This window comes from Mycetomoellerius zeteki, unplaced genomic scaffold (assembly GCF_001594055.1).
Source record: "Mycetomoellerius zeteki isolate Tzet28-1 unplaced genomic scaffold, Tzet1.0 scaffold382, whole genome shotgun sequence".
In the NCBI taxonomy this organism is placed as follows: Eukaryota; Metazoa; Arthropoda; class Insecta; order Hymenoptera; family Formicidae; genus Mycetomoellerius; species Mycetomoellerius zeteki.
The window spans coordinates 189670-217028 of record NW_017257373.1 but is presented as its reverse complement, the minus strand read 5'-3'; the positions used below and the strand labels follow the sequence as shown (position 1 = coordinate 217028).

At 31.5% G+C, this 27359-nt stretch overlaps 1 protein-coding gene across 1 annotated transcript; it reads right to left on the bottom strand.

Annotated features, from left to right (window-relative positions):
• Window positions 1-1415: 1415 nt before the first annotated feature.
• On the bottom strand, window positions 1416-21451 carry Dop2R (dopamine D2-like receptor). Its single transcript, XM_018453425.1, has 6 exons — window positions 21378-21451; window positions 17801-18053; window positions 14179-14279; window positions 7116-7292; window positions 3126-3538; window positions 1416-1903 (listed from the first exon to the last, which is right to left on the bottom strand). The coding sequence occupies exons 1-6, from the start codon at window positions 21434-21436 to the stop codon at window positions 1695-1697; spliced, it is 1212 nt and encodes a 403-aa protein (XP_018308927.1). The 5' UTR covers window positions 21437-21451; the 3' UTR covers window positions 1416-1694.
• Window positions 21452-27359: the final 5908 nt, after the last annotated feature.

The following is a 27359-nucleotide window of genomic DNA, read 5'->3' as shown; positions in this document are numbered from 1 at the left end:
ACATGTGTTTTCATGAAAATAAAAATTATGATCCCAAAAGCTTAATAAACCATATCTCTCTCTTAAATATTCCCACGTTCAGAAAAATATCTTATTCTCGATGCACAGGCTCTAATAAATGTCTCTCTAACTCAGAAATAATTATATTCTTCGACATTTGATAACATGAGTAAATGAGCATTCAAGCTAGCGTATCCAAAGTACACTGTTCCCAAAAGTTAATCTTCCATGTTGTCCTAAAGCTTCTGCCCCATACTCGGTGTCACCCTGTATATCGTGAAAGGACGTAACTTTATTTATGTAACATATGTATAAGTAATATATATTATATCTCTCTCTCTTTCTCTCTCATTTTCTCTTTCTTTCACTCTCTTTCTCTCCCTCCCTCTCTCTTTCTTTCTCTACATGTACCGAAATATAAATACATACAATTACACTGCGAAACGCGAGTGTATATAGCGTGTTTCTATGTATCGTCGTACAAACGGCGGTCTCGGCTGCTTTTGCTTTGAGCGAAAAAAAATATTGCTATAACTTATATCCTACGTTAATACTGTCACGGCGTACTTAATCATCCAGATGGAGACGTGTAGTGCATAATATATGCTCGCATAATAAATACACTTCTAACAACTTTAACCCTCCGCACTCTCCGTGCCTCTTCCTCTCTCGCGCGGATCTCATTATTACTTGCTTTTGCGAATTTAAATTACCTTCCAGGGGTGTAATCGCCCTTGTGAACGCGCGATTATTACATCTTGACGTAGAGCCAGCCTGTCTCTGACGAGTCCTTTGGGCGCCGTACACGTTTGCCGTGTGTGATTTGTACAGATTATCTAAATTTCCTGCTAATTTGCGCTATACCAGTTGATCGACGCGGTGTATTTGCTTTCGCTTCGCAAAGCCTTACTTAGCAATTACTTGAGCTGCTCGTGCGAGAATTCAACTCTAACGTTCATGCATGTGTATTCTAGCGCACGTGTGTCCTCTATACAGCGCGTCATGCCACGATAGTTCGATATCACAGTGCACGCATTTTCACGCACTTGGACGCGATGAATCATTGCTGCGATACAACGAATACAACAATTTTCGCTGTCTGATCGCGTGTCAATTTCATGTATACATGAAGAAATATCTTCTTCATTTTACGTCAACATGATTAACGAGTAATATCTTCAAGTATATTGTACATTAATCGTCTTGTGAATGTCTCGTAAATTTGAGAAAAAATATTATTAATATTTAAATATTTTATATAGTCTACGTATACGCAGAAAAATTCGTCAAATAAAAATATCATTTTTATTTCCATTTTTATTTTAATAACTTTTGTAAGCTTCGTAAATTATTTTGATGGAACGCATAAAAATCATGTAACGTTCATTGTAAATAACGTTTTATCTATGTCTTTATATCGCTAACCGTATTTTCCAAGAGTTTTAAAATGGGAAATGTTTCGTGAGTCTCGGCTTTCCTTATTCGCTTGGAAAACGATTGACACGCGACGGAACGCGAAAACCGATAGGCAAATGCAGCTGTTGAGGTTCCAAATACAAGAACAACAGTACCTGTTGCAAGTTTGCCGAATGCCTACAGTATCGTTATTACATCACAAATACGACGATTTACACCGAGTTATGTTTAGTGTCCCGTGTATCTTCTTCAGCGGTAGAAGTGGGTGAATTGCACGCTTATATACTGATCAGCTTGCGGAAGGCCTTACGGAATTCGGGGTTGAACACAGTGTATATTACGGGATTCACAAAGCTGTTCATGTAGCCCAACCAGGAAGTGACGATGAAGGCTGTGACACCAGGCTGACAAGCCTTCGTCAGCTTCGTGCAGATTGCATCCATGATGTTGCAAGTGAAGAATGGCACCCAGCATATTAGAAAGACACCTGTGACATTTATGATGTTGATCGAAATAATTATTTCAGTAAATGATGTATGATTAATTACTACTTTATAAAATATAACATCTCTTAACGTTCTTAATTTTTTATTTATCGATATAATTTTAATTATAACGATGTATGTATGTCTCAATAAATGCTTACTGTTCTTTCTCTAATAATTATATCTTAAATACAAAATAATACAAAAATTTAATATAAATTCTATATCTAATAAACTCAATATATATAAATTCTTTATACTTTCATTGTTATCGCTCTATTAATAACTTTAAATCTTGTTGCGTATTTAAATATTTTAAATGAAAAACATTTAAAAAAAGGAAGTTATATAAAGAAAATTATTATATAGAAATCATATTCATTTTAGTAAAAGAGTTGGAGAATTTTAACATACAGTAAAGATTAATAATGCAATTTGACTTTATATCTCTATTCCTAATTTTTAATTCATAATGTAGTGTTTATCATCGGGAATTATGAAATGCGTACGTTCTAAATTAACTATTACAATTTCCTACAAAGCAAGTATACCTTAAGAAAGTCTTAACATTTCCCTTAGTTTGCAAAATACATTCTGTTAACGATTTTAATACATTAAGGACTTCAGAAACTTTCAGCGTCTGTTATTAACTTATCCTTTGATGTTTTATGTATCAGAAATATTTCTTGCAAACTACAAATTATAATCCACTTAATTCTCTTTCATTCAACCTCACTGTGGATTTTATTCGAAATAAGTTTGACAAGTTATAGAGTCTTAATAAAAATACCGAGATTTTCGTATTTTTTCTCTGTAATAATATAATATCTACATTCTTCACGATATTTCTTAGAATCTATTGAATTCAATGTTTCAATATTCAAGTAAATAAGTCTACATTTCGAATAATAAAAATAGCAGTTTCGTATGGATATTTATTGCCACATATTTATTACTCGCGAGATATAGTTACAGAGATAAATCGCTTGATTCTATCGAATCATCATGTTGGACATGTAACTAATCTCCTAATAGTTCAATGTTTTTAAATCACTTGCCTATATCCGTCTAACCATGTTCAAACTTTCACATATATCCATTTACAGTACCGTCATTCTTTCTAATTCTCGCTTCTAACTCGCAAGTCTGTGAACTCATCAATAATAGATGTAAGACGGATCGAGCTGAGCTACTTATTAAAGTAGCAGCACGTGCGTAACTTACCTAACACGATCGCCAGAGTTTTCGTGGCCTTGCGCTCCTTCTTGGCTGAGCTTTTCTCCCTCTTTTTTTTACTAGCCTTGTTGGCCTTGTATATTGTGAACCTCGACCCGGCCGATGCGTTCTGCGAGCCAGCGCTCTTCAGCCGCTTCAGCTCCTGCTTGTTCGCGCCGCCGTTGTTACCGTTCCTCTTCGTCTGCGTCGAAGAGGACACGCTGGTCGGACCTCGTGTCGGCGGAGGCGACGATGAGGTCGACGAGGACGGCGGGCCCGACGTAATCCGCGGATTCGGGCTCGGGCTTGAATTTGTCTCGAGTGGCTCGTGGATCATCGTGCTACTCGCTGCGACGTCGTATCCGCTGGAGTCTTGCCGCTGTACATGTGGTGTCCCAGTCAGCTGAGCTTGTGCCACCGCGCTAAAACGACAACTGTCATTCGAGTGTCAGAAAATCCCAACATTCATCCGCTTCGTATTAGAGTTTACAACTCGCATCACCAGTCACACTTAAATCCGGAATTAGAAGTCCGAAATTTCGTGACAGAAACGCGAAAGTTACTCAATACAGAAATAAAGATAGCTTTCAGAAATTTTAAATATCCTTGTATAAATTATTTCTTTTTCAATATTATCACGAGAGTATATTTTTGCATTTAAAATGATTACGGACAATATCTTCAAAGATATCATATAATACAATATTTTATCATTTTATATTTGCACAGTAAAAAAAATTTGTGTATTTGTGTTGGAAACGGTCCACTCACAATTTTCTAACATATTCGAGTGTTAATTTAACTATTTATGTTTTAAAATACATTATTTTTATGTTACTTGTTCACTTACTCATAAATTGTGTCATTTTGACACTAAGAAACATTGAATATTAATTTCACAAAAAATCTTTAAATATAACATAATCACATTATGTTAAATTAACACTCAAATATGTTAAAAAATTCAACACAAACGTGTATGGACCGTTTCCAACACAAATACACAAACTTTTTTACTGTGTACGAAAAATAATAAAAATATTTTTAGGAAAACGTTACGGGGAATTAGGGAATATTTATTTAACAGATCAATATGAATTAAGAAATAGTACTTATTAAAATATTCATGCAAATGGGTCTTACATCTTTCAAAGGCAAGACTACAGAAAAAAACGTCCTAAATAAATATACAACGAGATACAATTTATTATATTATGTATAAAAGAATATCTCTCTTTAATATCTTTTTATGTGTCTTACTGAATTTTAATATAAATCATCGTTTAATTAATATATTATGTATTAAAATAATTATGTAATCATTTTTATATGTATAATTTTAAAATAATAAACCACGTACAACTTTCCACCACAAAGATGATATTACATTTCTTCTTTTTCCTTTTCATATAATTTTTAGAAGCGTAACTAAAAATATGGATGCGATTATCAAGTTTAAAGATGATGATAAATTGTACCTCGTGCAAAAATAATTTCATAACAATTCGATGCGAAGTCTCACGCGTCCTAAAATATGCGGCAGTATTACTTGAGCGCTGAAAATATACAATCTAATTAATAACCGTGAAATGCCCGTGTGCACGGAGTTGAGTGGTCCATTTTTAAAGGTAACGCGAGTGCGGCTACATACAAATTGTTCATGGATGCCAGTACAAAGAGGTCACCCCATCGCGATTAGCTTGCGAACTTCCGGATTACTATCAGAGCGACGAGTTTCCGTTAGACTAGTATTGTGCACAGGCTTTGAATAGAGTTTTGGACATAGAAAGAGGGGGGGAGAAGAGAGAGAAGGAGAGAGCGGACTCTCGTATAGCTCCGAATGACATGCACTGCGATTGTGGAGAGAACGAAGAAAATAATTACGAGATCATCGGCTTTTCGCGATTCAACCTGCGCTCCCATTCATTCTCTTTCCCCAATCTGTGAATTTTTTTGTTTCGTCCAACGCGCAAGAACTTTTGAACGTCCAACATGTCAACTGTCCCGAATATCGACGCGACTTCCTGTTCGAATTTTCCGATCGAGCGAAGTTCCGACGTCGCTCTGAATTCTTTTCTTTATCCATTCGAGACGAATTACCGAAAGGTGCTTTTAAAAAAGGAAAAAAACCGATGTTTTACTTCAAAGAACAAAAAAAAAATAAACTGAAGAAAAAATTATCATTCAAGATGTTTAAGGAAACGTGTTTTTAATTTATAAAAAAAACGCGAAATCAATTTATAAATAAGACAGAAAAAATATGAACAATACACAAAAAAACTATTTCGCTCAAATATTTAAAAATTTAGCTCGATAGATACAGATCTGAAAATAATTTTGTTGAACCATCAAAATAATTATGTAGGAAACTCAAGTACTTGAGCGTCCTATATAATTATTTTAATACATTAACAAAATTACTTTTAAATCTAGCTAAATTTTTACTTCAATAAAACCGTTCTTTCTATGTATATACATTATATAAAACTGAAAATAATTTTTGTTATTTGATAAAATAACACGTATTTCGCTACTACAGGTATATTATTATATAATATTATACTTTAGATGAGCAAGGATAGTCTGAAACAATAATCACCTCTTGCTTGAAAAAAGTCTGCAATTATTCTCACGTTACATGTAATCTGAAGAGAACTCAGAGCAGAAGGGATATAAGCCCGCAAACTTTGCGACACGCGAGGCCAAAGTAATATCCTCTTAATTGAGGACTCCCAATTGGCCAATTAAACGGCAGACGAAAACTTTTGATTGACTCAAAGCTTTTCCGTGTCGCTTAGAAATCTTCAGAAAGAGTAAGAAAATAATTGTGTAATTCACCACGACCTACGCGCGCGACCTTTTTATTTGTCCATTTTATTTAACGGATTGCTCTTCCTTTCGTGCAGCTTGCTGAAATTCCTTTAAGTGAAATTTCGTGAATTTCATTTGCTGTACGTTAAGTAGAAAATAATAGCATCCGAAAAGTTCGTGGAATCATTTGATGGAATTCTGCTAAATATGCATGTAGGTCAAGTTACACAAACAAAATTTAATTTAGCATCAATAAGCTCCTTTAATCCTCTTTCAATTTCGCATTTCGTACTTTTCTCAAATAGCGAGTCGTAACCAAGAAGAACTAAACAGAAAGGCAAGCTACTTCGTGTGATAATGATACGGAGAACCTCAGATCAGATCATTTCAAACGGCGCATAATGAAAAGAACGCGAACATTTCTCTACTTCTCTACTTTACAGATGAATGGAATATCGTATAATCATCTCATTTGCCTTCCAGAACTTTTAACCGTTCGTTTTATTTCTCGGAACTCAGCAAAAGCAGATGAGAAGTTGTATCTTGGTTATTCAGTGCCCTTCGTTATTCATATAGGTCGTTTTTAAATTAATTTTGACATTCCCGCGATGTATTGACATAAAAAATAAATTTAATCTTATAATTTATTTAATATACTTAAGGATATTTATCATTTGAGTTAAGTATTTAGATAATATAAAAATGCCGTTTCTCTTCAATGCAATATTTTTTAATAATGCTGTAAATAAAAAAATTTTAAATTTTATATTATTTCAAAATAATCTTGTACGAAAATTAATGTATTAAATATTAATAACTGAGTTATTAACCCTGATTTTACAATAATTGAGATGAATACTTAATATCGAGCGCAATTTATCGCAAATCAATCATATATTTTACGAAAGACCTAGCAGATGTTCTTTGATCACTCGACTTTATATCAAACTGTCATCGCAAGAGGTGCACATTTCAAACTAAGCGTCGCTAACGATTTGAAAGACGGTAACCATCTCAGAGACAACGCAATTTTTGCATCGATGATCGCTATGACGAGTCGCGTCGCACAACGTCATGACAATGCGATCCGATATCGTTGAAAGAAAATTCCGACATCTTCCTTCGGATCGGGATGCGCGACGGAGATGAGGAGAAACGAGTGATAAGAAGATATGATGAAATTCTTACGCTGCTTCCTCGACGACCGTGGCTAAAAAGAATTCCGTGCTCTTGTCATTGGAGATGACGACGACGGGATCGAGGGGCGTCTCATCCTCGTCCTCGTTGCTGCCGGAAGCGGTGTTTGTCGGTTCCTCGATCCCAGGTGCCACCAGGGCGGCCGCCCCCAGCGCCGTTTCCGCAAACCTTGCCACAGAATACCCACTACGTGATCTTAGTCAAAAGCCTCTAGAAAAGCCTCTACACCTATCATGCACTTCCTTGTTTATCCGGCATCCCCCAGCGTTAATCCAGCAAGTAGCGTATCTATCATGCACAAAGCGACGACACGCTTTTTGACAGCACCTGCAAGATCCTGAGTGACAGAGCGTCGCTGTTTCCTTTTTACGGCGGAGGTCTCAAACGAGTCTTTAATTTGTTACGAAACAGCGATCAAGTCGAAAATGGTTACAATTTTTTCTCTCTAATTTTGAATATAATAAATAATGTATTTAAATATATATATTTTTTCTTTTTTATATTATAGTTAGCATTTAAAAGTTTATTAAGTATATCAAAACAGAAAACGTATTTAATCATATAAATATTTAAAATTTAAGAAAAAAAGGAAACTGAGTGGGAAAGGAGGATAGAGAGATAGAGAGAGAGAGAAAGAGAGAGAGAATGGGAAGAATGAGAAAGAGAATGAGTGTGTGATTTTGATTGAATGCGCAATGGTACAAATTAAAGTCTGTTGCACGCTAATTTATCTAACTAAATGTATATTTGCGTTTTGATCGATAACATATCCAACAATATAATTCTCATTGTAACAATTTACATTGAGCATCTCATTTGCATTTAGCACAACGTTTATCGAATATAAATCGTTACGTTAATTTGTATATAACAAGCTTTTAACATACTAATAAATTCAACCGGATTTGCTATAAATTTTTCGATCTCCCACACAATATCTAAAATTCGTAAATTTCCTAAAAGTTGAATATTCTCAAAATGCTATTGTCAAAACTTTGGCTGCTTGGATAATGTAGAACTGCGTTACAATGTTTAATTTCTGTGAACTCGCACAGAATTCGTTTTGCATTGCAAAATAATTCATATATTCGGCGAAGAAGACCGTGATTTGAGCTGCCATAAGCTTTATTAACACTCCTATCCGCAAATTGGAAGCTTCGCTGTTAAATTTTGCATTATCGAACTTGGAAGTGATAGTATCCGCGATATATTGCGACAATATATGCAGATACGTTCAATCGCCTGATCAAAGCATAACCCAGCATTTTCTCATGCACATTTCAAATACGTGATAAAGCAATATACCTAAACATACATGAATTTTTCGCAAAGAAGAAATGTTCTCACATGAAAAAATAAATTTTCATATATAGTTAAGAATTCATTTTAAGAAATTATGATAAAAGATCTCCAATATGTATTAAATTTAAAATGATATATAATATATATATCTTAATAATCTATTATTAAAATAACAGAAAGCTATAAAAAATATTTTAAGATATATATCTACATTAAAAAATATGTGCAAATATATTTGTTTTTATACTATATCAAACAACAACAATTAAACATCTATAAATATTATACGTACACTTAAATACGAAAAATAAATTAAGAGGCACTTTTATGTTGGCATTTATTTTACCATTACATTTTAAATACGTTTATTTTAATTAAAATTATTTCATACGTACATATTTTCTAAACAAAAAAAAAACACTTATCGTATATGAAAGAAAATATCGTTATTATTGTATAAATATAATACATGCAATCTCAATTTAAAAAGGTAATCTATTTTTTTCCTTCTACTCTGATTTCATTTTAAATCTCAGCACAAGCAATTTTAGTTTTACATGTGTTATCACGAATATGGAATGGAACAATTATTAATTGTATTAATCATTGACCAAATAGCCTCGGGATTTACTTAAGATTTAAGATACGCGTGCCACGGCAACATGATTCGTGTATTAGATTGACAAGATAAATCAAAATTTCGATGTCCTCGACTGAATCTTCGCGCGATAACAAAGTCGACAAAGGAATAACGTGGTCAATGTGAGTACATGTGGGCGGATTAACCGGGACGCCAGATTATGTCAGATACATTGCACCCTAGAGATATCAAAATGCGGATGAACTTCCCAAATTGCGACTGCGACTGTAAACACCTAAGTTTAATTTATCGTTCACCACCGTCATATGTTATTGTAAATGAGGTCTCCGTCAAAGTTAAACCAAAAGCAATTATCAATTTACTGAGACGCGTTGCCTTTAATTCTATGACGGACAAATAGTGAATGAAGAGATATTTTTCGCATTTAAAAAAATTTTTTTAAATAAAATAAAATTCACAAGTAAACAATTATGATATGAATTTGGACCGTTGAGAATAAATCTAATTAAATAAGAGAAATCCTATATTCGATCAAAGCGAATCTTATATACATCTGATTCTCATATTACGTCTCAAGACCGAAAAAGATTTCGACACGTGGGGTTTGCAGAATCAGATATGTTTAGAAATTCACACTGAACTATTTAAGCACTAAAATCTGCTTTGACCAAATATAGGATTTCTCTTGTTTGAGTAAAATTCAAAAATGGTTTTTTAAATATGCGAACAAAAGAGTGTAGAAGTTTTAAAACCGTCTAATTTTGAAAAAATTAATCAATAAGAAGATATTAGAATTAAAACTGTCACGAATATAAGTTTGGCTGCTTAGGTATCAAGTTATAATTAAATTAAATTACATTTTGTATCAACATACCAACATAATTGGCAAATGTTTAAATATTCTTTACTGTAGAAAATTCTATTTTGCGCAGAAGAATGTAAATTGAATCTATTAAAGTTAATTGATATTATTAAAATTATCTAACGCTAAACTTTCATTTTTTTTTGTAGCTCTGCTAATAAGATATAGTAAGAATCGAGATAATATGCAGGGTGCATTCCGTTTCACTCATGATGTGCATAATGCATCATTTATCCTTGTTTAACATTCGGTGAGTAACAAGGATAAAAGATGCATCATGCGCATTATGCGTGAAACGGAACGCACCCATAATCTTTACTTTTTAACTTAAATGACACCTTTCATTGTGTGGTAGCTAGCCTTACTTTTCGGTCACTATTTCCCCGTACGTGCCTTTTCCGCGTTTAACGCTTTAAATACTTGGATTTTCTGCGCTCTTCGCTGGAAAGAAGGTAAACAGGAGTTTGCAGGAGAAAATTTCGTTTACCTTGGTGGTACTCCTATCGGATAGACTCAAGTACTTAACGAAGCGCCTTAATATTTTTCGAAAATCTTCTTAGGTAGCTAAGGATGTCGGATATCTACGAACGTATATGTCTGCTGAGCTTCATGTGATTCTGTGTATACATTGTTCCAAATTGTTCCAAAAACATCACGGCTCCCTTTTTTTAAATCGAATTTAATAATCATCAACTTCAGTAGATTAAGGAATGAATAAAACTTTAATCGAAAGCTACCTTTGTTCACAACTTTTTAATTTCCAATATTAAATATCTTTCCTACTTTAGGCCGAAAATTAGTTTCCTTGAAAATCAATTTCAGTTAATCGAAATAAAAGAGCTTCTTATCCACCATTAGAATTCAAATCGCTATTTTTTAATTTAACGCTAATACAATCATTATTTTTTCCAATTACTAATATAATTTACAACATAGGAAAGTGATTATATTATCTGAATATTTATGCAAATAAAAGGGTTTGTAGGAGTTTTAAAATTGCCCAATTTTGAAGAAATTAATGAACAAAGATAAAATAATATCGCCAACATTTTATAATTGAAAAGATATTGCAATTAAAACTGTCACAAATATTAGTCTGGCTTATAAATCAAGTTATTATTAAATTAAATTACACTTTGTATCAACATTATTTATTGCAAATGTTTAAATATTCCTTATTGTAGATATCATGTTAAATTTTAAATGATCCACGTGAAATTGCTGTACGCGTTCGAATTGCATATGTGACGGAAACACATAGATACGGTAGAATATTTCATATTTCTTTAAAACCGTCATCGCGATACTTTGCAAGGTAAATAATCCCTACATCGAATTCGAGCTGCGGTAAGGTTATATGCGATTCTGATGCATCGGAAGTAAATGGTAATGCACATAAATAAACACGAATATTATTATCTTGGTTTACGACATTACGTATGGTACGTGCGAATTTTATGCAGTTGCAGATATTCACTTTGCATGATGTCAATAAAATATCGCGAGAAGTCTATCGCCATTATATTTTAAACTCTACACTTAAAATAATTAAGTTATTCTAGTCTCTTGAAATAAGAATAATATTCATTGTTTTGTATAAACACATATTTTTATTTAAATAAAACATCATTCCTTTACTTCAAAAGTAAAACAACTAAAAAAATTAAGTTTTTCAGAAAAAACTATTTTTCAATTTAACAGAAAATTATTAATTAATCTTTCTATTTTTTTTTTAGAGAGAATAATATTCCAAAGAATTTAGAGAGAATTAAATATCAGCAAAAAAATTTTTGTTTGACAAATTTTAAAAATTCATTCTTTTTTCAGTTTGATAATTTTAATATCCTACAAAATTGTAACAAATTCGGAATAGTTCATAACTAGAAATAGCATCAATAATTTATATTTACTTTGATCGGCTAAAATAATTATATAAATTTAAAGTAAAACAATTTCTTCTCTCTCTCTCTTTCTCTCTCACTTCAATTACAAAATTTTACATAACTCTAATTCTCTATAGAAGATTCCTCTTTATTTACAAAAACGACAAAACTCAAAGTGTAGAAGGTATTATGATCTCTTTGAAAACACTAAGAACGATACAAATGCTATTTGGTAAACGGATTTTAAAGTTAAGTTAATTTACTTTCAATGATTGATATAGTAATTTTTATCTAATTCATTTTTGGTAATAACTCGCAAATCATATTTTTTAAATTGTGTTACTTTTGAAATAAGAGAACGATATTATATAATAATAATAAAATATGTAAAACATTTTTCTCCTTTCGATTCCTTTATTCCCATTCTAATTTTATTCGACATTCTTATGCAATCAATGAAAAACCTTACTTAATTTGTTATCATCTTTCCATTATAAATGTCAAATGTCGATAAAGAATATTTTTCTCGGTAATATTCAATTTGCATGAACTTTAACGCAAAGGGACAAACAAGGAAGACGTAACGAGATGCATGCCTAGAAAGGTACACGAACAAAAAGACTGGCGATTAAGCGGCGTACAAGTAGTTTGCTATTCAAGACGAGACTGCCCTCGTCAGCACGACGGAAATGAAAGCACGTGCGAGGCGGAGGCGTGCGAGAAAAGCGAATTATCCGAGGGATGCTCGAGACTTAACCCTCGGTCGCTCCGTATCTCAACTCGCGTTGCGCCAGCTGGCGTCAATCTCCGCGAGAAATTGTCTCGTTGGAATGCGAGCCTTACGCGGTCACGAAAATTGAAAAGAATCGTCGCGTATTGCGCGCGCGACGTGTTCCAAGTGTCGTCAGCCGGTTCTCGCACTTATCATGTCGGCAAACGGGTCGGATAATATATAAGAGAGAATATGAATAAATTTTCACCAATGCATATTTTCTCGGAGAACGATTTGTCCGCAGACACGCGAATCATGCAAATCAATCCTGATTAGATCTGTTACGTATAATATCGTTTCAACCGCAAGTTTTCTTATCGGATTTCGAGATAGTTTATATTCGACGAAATTGTGAAAGAACAACATTTGTTAAACTACTTTTCAATTTCCGTTGCTATAATTTTTGTAACAAATTTTCCTTAAAAATTAATTAAGATAAAGATACTCTCATTTTAAATAAATACATTATATTCTCTAAATCTGAATCAGTGGTATCACTGATATCAGTGTCAAGTATGCCATTGGTAATCAGTGAATTAAATGTGAGATTCCTAACCTAGCTAATCTTTATTATGTGATCTAACTAACCTTGTTTTAGTGCTTAAATTCAATGAATATGATATTGGAAGATTGAAATTAACGTGCAAATATCAATAGTTTAGTTATACAATGCTCAAACATTCTTTCTTTTTTAATTGAACTTCACTGATTATCAATGCCAAGTATGCCACTGGATAATTAGTGACTATCCACTGATTTAGAGAGATATATAATGAAATATTATCTATATCAAGATCGAGAAATAATACGTTCTCTAAAGGCCTATTTTTCGGTTAAATCTGTTGCACTATTAAGAATTTAACAAACAGAGAAAAAGTATCGACAGACAGGAAAAGTTAAAAATTCAAGAATTTATGGTACAAGGCTCAGAGATTGGGAATGTAACAGTTCAAAGATGCATAAAAGAGTACAAAAGTGTACGTAAAAGATTTATAAGTTGCTGTGTTTAATTTTTCTAAGTATTGTGCTTGTATCTTGCTTATGTTATTGAATTAATGATTGGACAGACACAAAACATCGAGAAAGCACAAATGTATTTTCAATCCAATTTATCTGTATAAGATATTAGCGTTTTTCTGAACCAGAGTTTAATCCGAACTGTATTAAGATTTCGTTCGTTTTATTTTTTTACGAAATTGCATGATTGTAAATATATCAGAGGAAGCAGAGACAATAGTATACAAACATATGTATGTGTGTATTGTGTGTGTGTATGTATATAATATTTGCATGCGTCACATGCGAAATATCAATTTTAGTAAAAGATACAGCACAATATCTTTCATTTACCTTGCAATAAATAAAAAGTACATTCAATATTAAAACAACAAGAAGTACATTCGTTTTTCCAAAGGTTCAACACAGTTACAAAAGTAATTACGAAATTATTATTATTAAATTCTCGTTTTTCGATTAGATAATTAATATTTAACCACAAAATCAAATATAAATTAGTTCAAGAATACCTTCAGAAAGAAATAACAAAAATTAATCGTTCTTGCTGTAACTTCTACAATATAAAAAAACAGTGTTTAATTAGAGTGAACAAGTTATTTAAACAATCAAGTACTCACCTACGCGTGTGTGCGATATTCTCGATGATACTCCCCGGTTTTATATCGCCTAAATTCGGTTTTTTAGTAGCACGAGCCCTTCTCGCTCTGTTTCGCAGAGCCTGAAACGGTCAATTGAAAATCTACATTGTGATATAAATCAGACGAGAAGTTCCAAACTCGAGACATAAATGTATAGCATAAATCTTTGTGCGAGATTTCTGTAGATAACACTCAAGATGCGTTATCGAGCACCTATCTGCAGATAACGAGATTTATTTCGACGGTTTTACGGAAGGAAATTTCTGTGCTGCTAAAGCATTATGATATTTCGCTGTTAATTTAACTGCCATCGAAAAAGTTTTATTCCTCTAGTTTAAAAAAAGAAATTACATAATTTTCGATATTCATATTTTATTCTCTTGGAAAGAATATATTTTTCTAGAAATAACACAAACTTTTTTTATCACATACAAATAATTATAATCACAAAAGGGATTTAATTCAGCATATATTTTTTTATTGTTTGCTACTAAATAACGCTACTTTAAAATAATATGTGTGTGTGTGTGTGTGTGTGTGTGTGTGTGTGTGTGTGTGTGTGTGTGTGTGTGTGTGTGTGTGAACGAATAAATTATTACAATATGTAATGTAGCTGCATGAAAAACGGTTTGGCTGAAGTATCTAAAAATTAAATAGGTACATACAAATTTGAAAAGAATTTCATTAGGGCATCAAAATTATATAAGCAGAATACTCAAATTGATTGCCAGTATATCCAAATTTTTTGTAATATTATCGTCATTTAAATCTGCTATTAAATTATTTTGGTTCAATATAATTATTTGTATAATCTTGATATTATTGTCAGCTCTGTATCTAGCTAAATTTTTAGGTACTTCAACAAAACCGTTCTTTCTATGTATTGAACAATTATTCATATTTTCTTTTTAAATTTTTGTTTGTTTATAGTATTTTTTAATACTTAAACAATTAAAATGTAGAATTTTTCAAATATCTATATTAAAAATCACAAAGTTAAGAGATGCAGAAATAAATTTTAATCGTAAGCAAAGAATTTTTTTTACATATGTTGTGTATCGTGTACGTGAGTACACGTGTCGGTTCAATAAAGAGATTATTGATTTCTTTTGAGTAAAAAAGAAAAAGAAGAAAGGTGGATGCTGCTGTACAAAAATTCCGTTTGTTATTTCTTTTAAATTTCACTAGATTCTTCTTTTGAAAACTCGAGTTCTTCGTCTTTCCATCTAAAGTTATATTCTTTACATTGCAAGTTTTCTACGAAGTTCAGCAGATATTTACAACTGACAGTGATGCCGCTCCGATTTTATGAAGGGTGTAAGCTCTTGACGTAATATCACGCACGAATAATGTGGTAATATTATATTGAAAATATAAAAGCTATATATCAATATTATTACGGTATTTCACGCTGATATTATGCGCGTACAATTACCGCAAGTATGAAATTAACAGTCCAATCGAAATATTCTGTACGCTACGAACGTTGAAATTGTCCAACTAGCTGTATTTACGATCTACCGCAATATGATAGCAACCGCTGTATAAACCGCAATGCACTTTGCTCCATCTGCGCCCGAAATTTATCGCATAAAATTTGAACGCAATTTTTATTAAGAACATATCAAACACGAGAAATTTCCGATGGATGAAGTTGACTTTATAAGCTTGTTTATAGCAAAACTATTCGCCGTGAAATCACATCACATTATTTAAAATGTGCTCGATTTTCAAAATACGTAACATATTCATACGATCGCATTACGATTTTTTATCGACTGTGTTACGACTACTATATGTATTTTAATTATTATGGTCACATCTCTTTTCTACTTTAATTTCACAACGAAATATTAAAGAATTCTGCGCTGTCGGCAACAAAGTCGGATTAATTTTAGCGGTATTGCACACAGCGCATACGTGACAATTAAATTAGAAGACAGCAGAGTCTTTGCAAGAGCTACCTTTCATGGTACAGCCAATTTCGCGATTGGTTCACGTTTCTGAAGTAATCATAGAGATAAAAGAGGCACGAACAAATTTTTGCCCTTTTGTAATCGAGCCAGAGATAATTTCTTTTTCGTCTTGTCATCGCGTGCGTGTGTCAGTTCAGCTACAAAGACAGCTATCGATTTCTTTTTGGAATAGAATCTTTATAATAAATTTCACTACGCGGTCTTTGTGCAATTGCTATGTAACAGGTATATTAAAAAAGCCATATGCTTTAAAATTCAGATAAATATAATTTCCCACAGATATAATTTCAACATCAAATTGTTTTGTCTAAGATTTTATCTCATTGCAGCGTTAATCAATTTCCAATAATATTTAAAATATGGCGACGTCAATCGCAATTACGTTTAGAAATTTAAATATTAAATCGCAGATTTTTTATTATTACATCAAAATTTGTTCGCGTCGTTCACAATTTGTATGGGCGATGGTAATGACGTTTTATTTAATCTACGTGTTCGTTTAATACGCAATTTCGATTACCCGTATGATCCTATATTTTCCGCTAGCCAGCTTGACCTATTAATACCAGCGTTTCTCAACCGCCAGTGAGAAAACTTGATCTCTCGTTTACTATACGTATGCGCATAAGAAAGTTTTACAATAAAAATTTCAAATTAAAAAAAAATAAATTTTCTTAAATTTTACGGGGCAAAATTTTAGAACTGATATGTATGTTGATATCTCTCCTTACTTAAAAATAATAACATAAAAGACGCAATTTTTGAATTATTATCATGGATGAGATTAAATAAACATGTTTCTATTAATCATCAAAAGTGGATTAACTGGACTTCATAAAAAATTATTGAAATCGTCACAACTCAAAAAAAATGGTTTAAAAAATTTGTTGATATATAATGGTTTTTTTTTTAAATTGCAAAACGAAAATGATAAAAATGACATTTGACCATGTCAAGAATATATTCTTTTTGCCAATATTATTTAATTTAATTAGTCAATAATTTTCTATGAAATCGAAAAATAATTTTTCTCCTTTTCTGAGAAACTTAATTTTTTGGGTTGTGTCATTTTTGCAGTAAGGTAGCGACATGTTGATTAATAATCGAGGCATGCCACAGCAAAAACGTAAGTGCTAATATTGTGAAAAATATATCTTATTGTATGATTGAGTAAATGCTATTTGGCGTGAAAAGTACTACTAGAAACAGAAAAAATGGGTAGTACAATTCAAAACGTTGTAGGTCTATTATGTAATTGACATTTTTATTTGGACATTTTGCACTTTTACATGGATTTATAACATTTAAAAATTTTAACAACTTTAAGATGATTTTATCAAAATTAGAAAGACCTAATTAAAAATTTTGCAGAAATTGATTGTTCATATTTTTAATTATTACAGTAATTCTTTGTAGAATTTTTTTAAAGCGACAGAGTTTTCAAGAAAATAAGTTTTTTCTTTCTCCTGAAAAATTTAAAAATAGCATTTACGTTTTACTTTGGCATGCCTCAATTAGTTATACTCTACATGCATCAGCCGATTCTTATAAAAAAAAATATAGGTTTATACGACAGCGTATTAATATATATGTGTTGCCGCAAAAAAAAATCACATCGCTCTCACCTTGAATATATTGTAGTAAAGGAATACCATGATGATGCAGGGTATGTAGAAGCTGGACAGGCTTGAGTAGATGATAAAATCCGTATTGTAGAACAGACATTGGTCCGGTATCCGATCCGGAGTATTATTCAGGCCTAGGACAATCGGGCTGCCGATCGCGGCCGATATCGCCCAGACCAACAGTATCGTCAACCATACTCTTCTATTGTTCTTGTGCTTCGCATACTTTATCGGCTGGGTCACCGCTATGTATCTGCAATTCAAAATCGGTTCGCGTGCGTTGCAATTGCCTCTCGCATTATATCGCAAAACCATCCATACAGATCCAGCCAGATTCTTGTCTCATCCATTCTTCTGAATTCCCATCTCGAACGATATTAACATACGTATTTGTTATGTCCGTTATTATTAAAGCCAATTGTCGCTTTTGACAAAATTGATTTCGGAATAAAACAGAAATAAATTTTAAGTATGTAAGGGTGTTGCATCACCATACAGATCAGTATGACGGGTTGCCCATTCATGCAGGTGCGCAAGATCGTTCGCAATTGCGTAGACTTCGGCGGCACAATCAATGGCACACCTTCTTTTCCAATAAAGTTTGCAGCATATCAAATTGTGATGCAATTATGATGAACTTCCGTAGAAATGAGTTAAAACAGAAGCCGAAGTGACAAGATATAGGTTATAAAAACGAATATTGTCGTGAAAACGAAGCATGTCTTCCTTCTTATGAGAAAAATTCGATCATAGAATCGATCGTAATCATTGTATAATATAATTTGATTATTTGAATTATTTTTACAGAGAACGAAAGTCAGAAATAAACATATCTTTGCAAATTTAAATTATAAATCGACCAATAAATTAGATTCACTGTAAATTTAAATAATGACAATAATCGGTGGATCTTATATTTATTTTGGAATAATAATAATTCATTAATAATAATTTAATAAACTGTGATTAATATAAGCATTATACAATTTTTTATATAAATGACTGCATATTATATCTATATTTTATAAATCTCCAAGATGATTATTACTAAAAAACATACATTAAATATGATGCAACTTGGCAAGTTTTACAAGATGTAAGTTAGCATCATATTTAATGTATGTTTTTTAGTAATAATCATCTTGGAGATTTATAAAATATAGATATAATATGCAGTCATTTATATAAAAAATTGTATAATGCTTATATTAATCACAGTTTATTAAATTATCAATTTATTAATGAATTATTATTCTTCCAAATAAATGTTATAAGATTTACCGATAATTGTCGTTATTTAAATTTGCAGTGAATCAAATTTATTGGTCGACTTATAATTTAAATTTACAAAGATATGTTTATTTCTGACTTTCGTTCTCTGTAAAAATAATTTAAGTTACATTACATAATGATTGTGATCGACTATGATCGAATTTTTTTTATAAGAAGGAAGATATGCTTCGTTTTCACGATAAAATTCGTTTTTATAACCTATCTTGTCACTTGAGCTTCTGTTTTAACCTATTTCTACGGAAGTTCGTCATAATTGTATCACAATTTGATATGCTACGAACTTTATTGGAAAAGAAAGTGTGCCATTGTTTGTACCGCCGAAGACTACGCAATTGTGAACGACCTTGCGCGCCTGCTCGAATGGGCAATCCGTCATACTGACCTGTATGGTGATGCAACCTCTATACACTGCATCTGTAAAGTTGAAAGGTAACTCGTTATCTGTTACAGTTAGAGCTACTTTTTTCAGTAACTATAACTTATAATTACGTTCCTTCTTTCTATCTATAATTGTAACACATTTCTTGGTAACTAATACTTAATGCAAAATAGTTACTCTATATGTTTTAAATTTATTCAACATATGAACTAATCAAAATGAAGTGCTCAATGAACAATATTCAAGCCGAGTAAAGCTCAGCATTTTTAAATAGATTACTTAAAAACGCACTTCACGCCTGGAATTCTTCTATTATGGAATTCATTATTTTGATAATATCAATAAAAATTAGTTCTTTAACAATTTGCTTTAAATACACGTTTTTGTCGTTCGTAATTTGTGGTTGATTATATAAACTTCTTATGAAAGATTGAAAAAGCCATAAAAGGATATTTTCAAGCCATTGTAATCTCGGAAATTTCCGAAGTTCGGAAGAGATACTATAGAACAATTTTAAAACTTAAAGTATCTTTACAAAACTCTTTCAAAATGTTTTTAGTTTTTGGCATCTCTGTAACAATCTATCGTTACAATTGTTTCAGATAGAAAATTGTTTCAAAATTGCTCCAAACTTGTGCATTAATGTGTTTTTCGTTGCGATTTAACTAATAACAATTTATTTCTGTACAGCCGACTGTGAAGGCGGCACATAACACTGAAATATAATGATCTATCATCGTATGTATCAGTATCACCGGGCACTCTTCAACCTTTTGTTCATCTTATCATCAATTTACTACGTTACAAATAAGTCAATTCTATAATCGTCAATTATAATTTCGGAACAAAGAAAGCAATGGGAGAAGAAAATAAAGAAGTTATCATATTCTCAACCAATGACACAAAATCAATTAAACAAAATGAATATCATTATATCATTTTCAAAATGTAATTTATATACACTTTTCCAGTTTACGTATTTTTAGATTCACTTAAACAAAAATGATAATTTGTAATTTAAATTTTAAAAGAACATTGTTCAATAAATGTGCGGGATTAATGCTTCTAGGAGTCATGTCGAAAATTATACGAAACAAATAATTATATTATTATTAAATTGTAATTTTATTACTATATTTCAATTTTGTAATTTTTTCCTAAAGAAAGAAAGAATATAGTAAATAATTATAGAATGAGATAATCAACTCAAATCTACGTAATAACATACATAATTTTAATCATTTGTTTTTTTGATAGGTTTATGCCTAATTATTCGCGATGTAAGCCTTTATTAATCTAAAAAATTGTGCTCAGCAAATTTAAACGTACCAGTATGTCTAATTCTCCTATCTCAACGAGTTGCATTCCGAATATAAGTGTGATCTTTGTCTGCATTTTATTCGAGGCACGTAAACCAATAAAATCAGCCTACTCCCTTTTTCCTGATTTTCAAACTTTCTCGGTAATGACCATGGCTCTTTTACGACCATGAGAATTGGCAAAAGCACACGTCTTGATCGCTAATGTCTTCTATTATTGGAATTTAAGGAAAAAAGTGGAAGATCATAACGCAACTTTATTTCTACGATGTTAATTTGGTTTATTAGTTGCACGTGAAAAATTTATCAAGATTTTGAAATTTATTTGGTAATATGTCACACGTTCGTAGTACTTTATATTTTATAAGGACTTTTAAATTCTAAATAATGAGCAAAATTATCGAGGTATTACAACAATATATTATCATTTGTTCTTATAATCGATACTGAAAACTGTCGATAAGCTATAATCTTTATTATAAATACTAAATATTTAGAGGAATGTTATCTCAGGAGAGTTTCCAAGCTCTTAAGTATCTTCAGATTGGTATTTTCATTCTCGTGTAAGCGAAGGAAGAATGTTTACCTGTCTATCGAAATAGCCACGAGATTGAATATAGAGCTGGTGCTGCACGTCACATCCATTGCGATATAAAAATCACAAACAAACCCGGGTAAACTCCAGGAACCATTCACCTGCAAACAAAAAACTTAGTTAATTTCAAAGAAAAATCACTAATTATTATTAATTACACATTTATCTGATATATAATACATTGCAAGACTATATTTTTTTGCTGTCCATTAGATTAATCTTTATTAAAGTAAATGTCATAGAATTTTATTTTTTTTTGATCTCTTAAAAATATTACTATTTAAAAAAACCATCTCTTTCTAAAGCATGTATTATTACACATGTAATAATTGTTCAAAATATTTGTATTCTCCACCATAGTGCATTTAAAATGTCTTTTAATATAAATGCTAATACGGAAATTCAATTATACGAAATCAAGAAAATTGAAGATATGTACAATTAGATGTAGATGATAAGCGTAAATATTAAGTCTAAAACATGGTTCTAATTAAATATTAATATTTATAATATAATAGTAATATAATAGTATATATTAGTAAATATTAATATTTATCTTATTTTTATTTTTATTTTCTGTGTGACTGAAGATAATTTAAAATAAAAATCAGAATGTTTCGTTATAGAAGCCCACCCAGACTTGTCTTAAAACTGTCATCTCATATCTGCTTGTTATTTCTGTGTGCTTTAGAAATATTATTACAAGAAAGTTCTTAAATTTTGTGAAATTGTATGCCTATATACAAATCATTACTCTGTTAATATTGAATAATATAAAAGTCTGTATATATGTTTATTAGCATATAAATTTTTCAATGTCGATTAATGTTCTTGTATTACTTTTTATATTGATATTAATTTCGTTAATTATATATGAATATTTGAAACAATTTGTAATAATAAACATAAAAGAGTAAATATTTAATTTAATAACGGGATTTTTTCAATTCAGCAATATCACTGCAATTTAGTTCAATTTCAATAATTAATCATCGATCTTACGACCGATTTGACGCATTCGTGTTTTTCAAAAACTTCTCGTTCCACTTATCTCTTCTCACGGATGAAAATAATAATGTCGCTCGAAAATCATGCACGCACCAAAACGATCATATGTCACAGAACGATTTTGCGCATCGCTGGACAAGCATTGTATGCATGGCTGCCAACAAATTTCAAACAAGGACTACATGCATTTTTCAAGCGAACTACAGTCCACCATATTCCGATTACATTGTGCATTAGTGCAGTATATGCGATGCGTTTTATCGTCGTGGCCTATATTACGACGTCGATTATTTATTTCGATTTCTCCGTGCGCCGCGCCTCACAAAATGTATCTCGCACGATAAGATTGGCTCGTATTTCCGAATAAAGTTTTCTCATGTTTATTGCACACGGTTGAATATGTAGATATATGCAAGAGCAAACCCAGTATCAAAGTAAATCGATAGATCAAACAAGGTTCATATTTGCTTGATTTTCAATAATTAGTGAAGAAATAGATCGTGAAGAGTATTGATTTAAATTTAAACTAAGTAATTTATTAGTATAAAAATAAAAATAATTTTATAGCTTCAACTATAAATCAAATGTAAGTAAAATGCCAATAATATAAACCTCCGTGGTTGATGTGTAAACAATCATGAAATGCAATAAAAATTTAATATTCTTTATTGTAATTATTGCGTTAGTTTCATTGAAAATAGTTTCCAAAAATACATCACTACGAGACAACGTGTATATGTAAATACAAAAATATAAGACAAATTTATAACTTTGTTATTTATGGTTAAAACGTTTTGTTAATAAGATATTCCATATCCGTGTTTACTGAAAAGACGAGTCATTCAAGAGAAAACGAAATAAGAGTCATTGATCAAACATTTTAGGCGATAAATCGAAAAATAAGCGATTTACGTCTCCTTTTCAACATTCTATCTGCATTTTCTATACCATTCGCTCTGTCCTTTTTATCCATTCAGGAAAGCACACTTACTCGGTGGCCCTCATGGATTTTCTACAGCGGAAGCCAGAAGAGCCTTGATTTATTTGCAACGTTCGTGTCTCGTGTGCGAAATATCCCGCGGCCGAAACCCGTTTGAAACACTCGGTCACATTTCCGTCTCTACGTTCATCCCTGCAGGGCTGTTTTCATCCTGTGACACGTTTGCGTGAGTAGCCCGGATAATAAGATATTTCTAACATGACATAATTATTTCATCGATTTCCACACAATTTACCATGTATTGATTTATTGGGCTCTCAATTCGGCTGCATGTATTTTCCATCGAATTTTCCAATGTGTACCAATCATAACGAAATGGTTGGAACTTTAATGAAAAGTTTGTCTCTTCAGAACTTAAAATTCAATCGAAACTCTGAAATGCGTGTTGACTGTGTCTACATTCTCATATGCGAATTCTCCGTTATTCCTTTGATAAATCCACTATTGTTGGGTATACTGGAAGATTGTTTCATCCTTCCCACCTACGTTATCGCACGTACGAGGATCGACGAATTCGCGCCAAAGGCACGTGCGGGAAAATTTATTTATATTGTTGCAATCTCACAAATATAAAGCTCAGATTGGCAAAAAAATTTGTATGACTACACGAAAATACAAATTTGTTCTCCTTTTTTTGTAAGTTATTTTTCTATAAATACATATATTTTAGCTATTGAATATGTTTCTTACGCTTGCTGAATTACTTCCATGTTATTCTAGTCACACATACTGCGAAATATACATATTTAATATGTATATTTAATATGATTAGCGTAAAACTTGAATTCTTAATTAAATTTATGAGCGCAACATTTGAGAGTCCATATACGTGATTATATCGCGGCTGCTAAACGTGTTTCAACGTACTCCGCAGAAGAATATATAAACGCAAATATAAAAGATGAAAACCCAAGTTTAAAGCGGGAGAGCAGGGAAATTTAATTCAGACCGTTTAAATATGTGCAATCTGTACACGTAATGTCGTCCCTTGTATTCTTTCTCGGATAAAAGGGGCAGAAAAATGATATGAGTGCGTTGCGCTTCTGCAGCGTACACGGAGCGGGAAATTTTCACTTCTGTAACTCTTGGTTATATATGCGGCGCAGGATGTGCTTCACGGGTAAACACACACATATGTGAATACGGAATAATATTCCACGGCTATATAGGCGTACACGGTGCGGCGGTATAATGCATTAGTACAGGGTCTAATATAGGTATTCCCACGTGCCATAATACAGGCATGAATCGCAGTTATTGCGATATTTCAAACTACTTGTTAGCTACATTCTCATCGTTTTCCTAAAAAACTTAAATTATCTAATTGCGCATACATTTTATGAGGCTGCTAACTTTATCTTCTACCAGCAGGTCGACACACAACGCATCCATTAATTTCAACATTTATTGATTCCCATATTTCCAAATAAAAATATTACAATAAAAAATCTTTTATTACATGTTATATCTTCATAAATTTAACATGATTCATCTTAATAGACATTTTATTATTTGACTCTATATTAATTATTTACACACAAATGCTTTACAAACAAAGCAAAAGAGAGACAAAGCAGAGGAGAGTGCGTGTGTGTATTTATTTATAAAGTAAAAATTATAAAATAAAAATATAGACACGATCTATTCATAGCAACATTTAATCAGTAATAATCCATAATACTTATTACATACAAAAAAACTTTCATTCTAATTTAACATATTATAGGTCAATAAATTTAAACAACAGCTTCATTATTTATAGCTATACATAAATAATTATTAATTAGTATTTTGTAGATATGTGTATTTACATTTATTGTACATTGTTATTTAGATGTGTTTAATAATTTACTTTAATATCTTTATTATTCATAATACCCCTTCTATTTTATACTTTAAAAAATTGGGAAAACAAGAGAAAATTAACAAATAATCATAAGTAAGTTAACAATTCATAATAATTAAATAAATCAACGTATAAATTATGTAGTGAAACTTGTACAGTATATTTAACTCACATAATTAATTCCTTAAGTATCGCTGTGTCATTAATTATTGGCAATCTGCGTTGCACTGTCTTGCATTAAAAACTAGCGCAAACTAAGTTTCCGATAACGTTCGCGGCGGCGGCATATAGCAAAGTAATTATTATCGCCCCTCGTAACTTCCCTTGTTACACGCCCTATCAGAGCGTTACGCCAGTTTATATATATACCGGCTTTCGCAAGTAAAAGTGCACGTACGCGAGCGTCTCCATCTAAGATCAGCGAGTTCCCGCTGTGTTTTTAGCGAAAGCGGCGTTCGATTACGATCGAACTCATAATTAGGCTATAACCCGCATGATAAGCGATGTTTACGAGCAAATGAAGTCTGTGTTATGAGCGTGTCGGAGTTTTAGTGACCAAAGGGCCGACCGCATGCAATGCGTATGTGGCACGCGAATTGCGCACGGTGAAACGTATCGTGTTTTTCCACTTACCGTGATTAATTATTTAATTGCCGACGTAATTTCAAATTATCGTGAAAATTGTTTCTGTACTAACAGAACCATTTACCTTTAATATAAATCTTAATTATTTAATCGATTGATTTATAATAACAAATATTTAACGGATTTATGTATGTTTTAATATTAATAATTATATTTATTACAATTAGAATAGCTTCAGAGGAATAATTTTAAAATCGAATTCGTTAATTTAAATTCAACAATTCAGTTTACGCGTGCGTGCGCGTGCTAATACGAGTATATATTGACAGAGATAGATTAATGAACGTAATTTAAAATATTCATTGCGTATTACACGCGAGCTGCTTTCCGCCAATATAGTTTGTCACGAGTTGTTGTTATAATTTCTAACAACAATAAATGCAGTTAAATAAAATATATACTGTAAAGAAAAGTGGCACCAATATAGATAAATAATATTTTTTTCGATAATGGAAAATAATAGGAAAACTGTAGTTTTTCTCAGAGAATTTCGTTGCCGCGACACAATGAGATATATTTCCCCAGAATGCAGTTATATATGGGAGACGGCAATAATGGTATCTCTCGGGGAATGTTTCACATTTCTCATTACCACATTTGATCAAAGTAGGTTTAACTCGACTTTGTAGTCCATACAGAATATGGCTTATATCCCTTGTGGTATCATTAAATTTTATAATAGCGAGATTATATTATCTCAAAGGTGGCAAGATTGTAAAAAGATATAAAAGCTAAAAATTGAACTGACATCGCAAAAAGTTATATCCATGCGATTTTATATGTATATATGTATATATATGTAATAAATAATTCAAACACAAATATTATATGTATATGATAATAAAACTAGTTCACAAATTTTGAATAATTTTTAGTACAACTTTTTTATGGAACGTTAAATTCAAATCTGTCTCTAGAAAAATTCCATCAAGTCAAATTTTTGACATAAAGCATATTAATTTTAAACATGTCATTTTTAAGATACAGCATATCAATTTTTAAAATATAATATTTTCTTCTGAATTTAGGTGCAACAAGTGATAAGCAAAACAAGTGTTTCTATCAGGATTTGATAATAAATAATAATGAGATACGTTATTAGATATTAGAACAAAAATATGCTAGGCGACTATTATTAAACTCTAATACGTGAAACTGATCTAAAATCATATAAAAACAAAAATTAAACACTCAACACTTTTGATTTGCAGTATAAAGTGAAATAGATCGAGAAGTGTTTTAGACACAATTCAGAGAGGAGGAAGTCATTTTCAGTTAAAGCAGATTCTAGTGCTTATAATTAATAATATTCGTATATGAATGCAGGTACAAATACAATTATCAGTTCTATAGAAGATGTGTCAATTCGGTTTGTCGGACTTGAAACACACACGATCATAAACTGAAATAATAATCTCACAATTGAATTAATTGATCATCGATTTAATAATAATGCTGCTAACATCCTGAAAGC

Coding starts and splice junctions, on each gene's coding strand:
- Dop2R (XM_018453425.1), bottom strand. CDS start 21,436: ATGGATGTGACGTGCAGCACCAGCTCTATATTCAATCTCGTGGCTATT. Junction 7,293..14,178: donor AATATCGCACACACGCGTAG/GTGAGTACTTGA, acceptor TTCTGTGGCAAG/GTTTGCGGAAACGGCGCTGG. Junction 1,904..3,125: donor AACTCTGGCGATCGTGTTAG/GTAAGTTACGCA, acceptor TAAATGTCACAG/GTGTCTTTCTAATATGCTGG.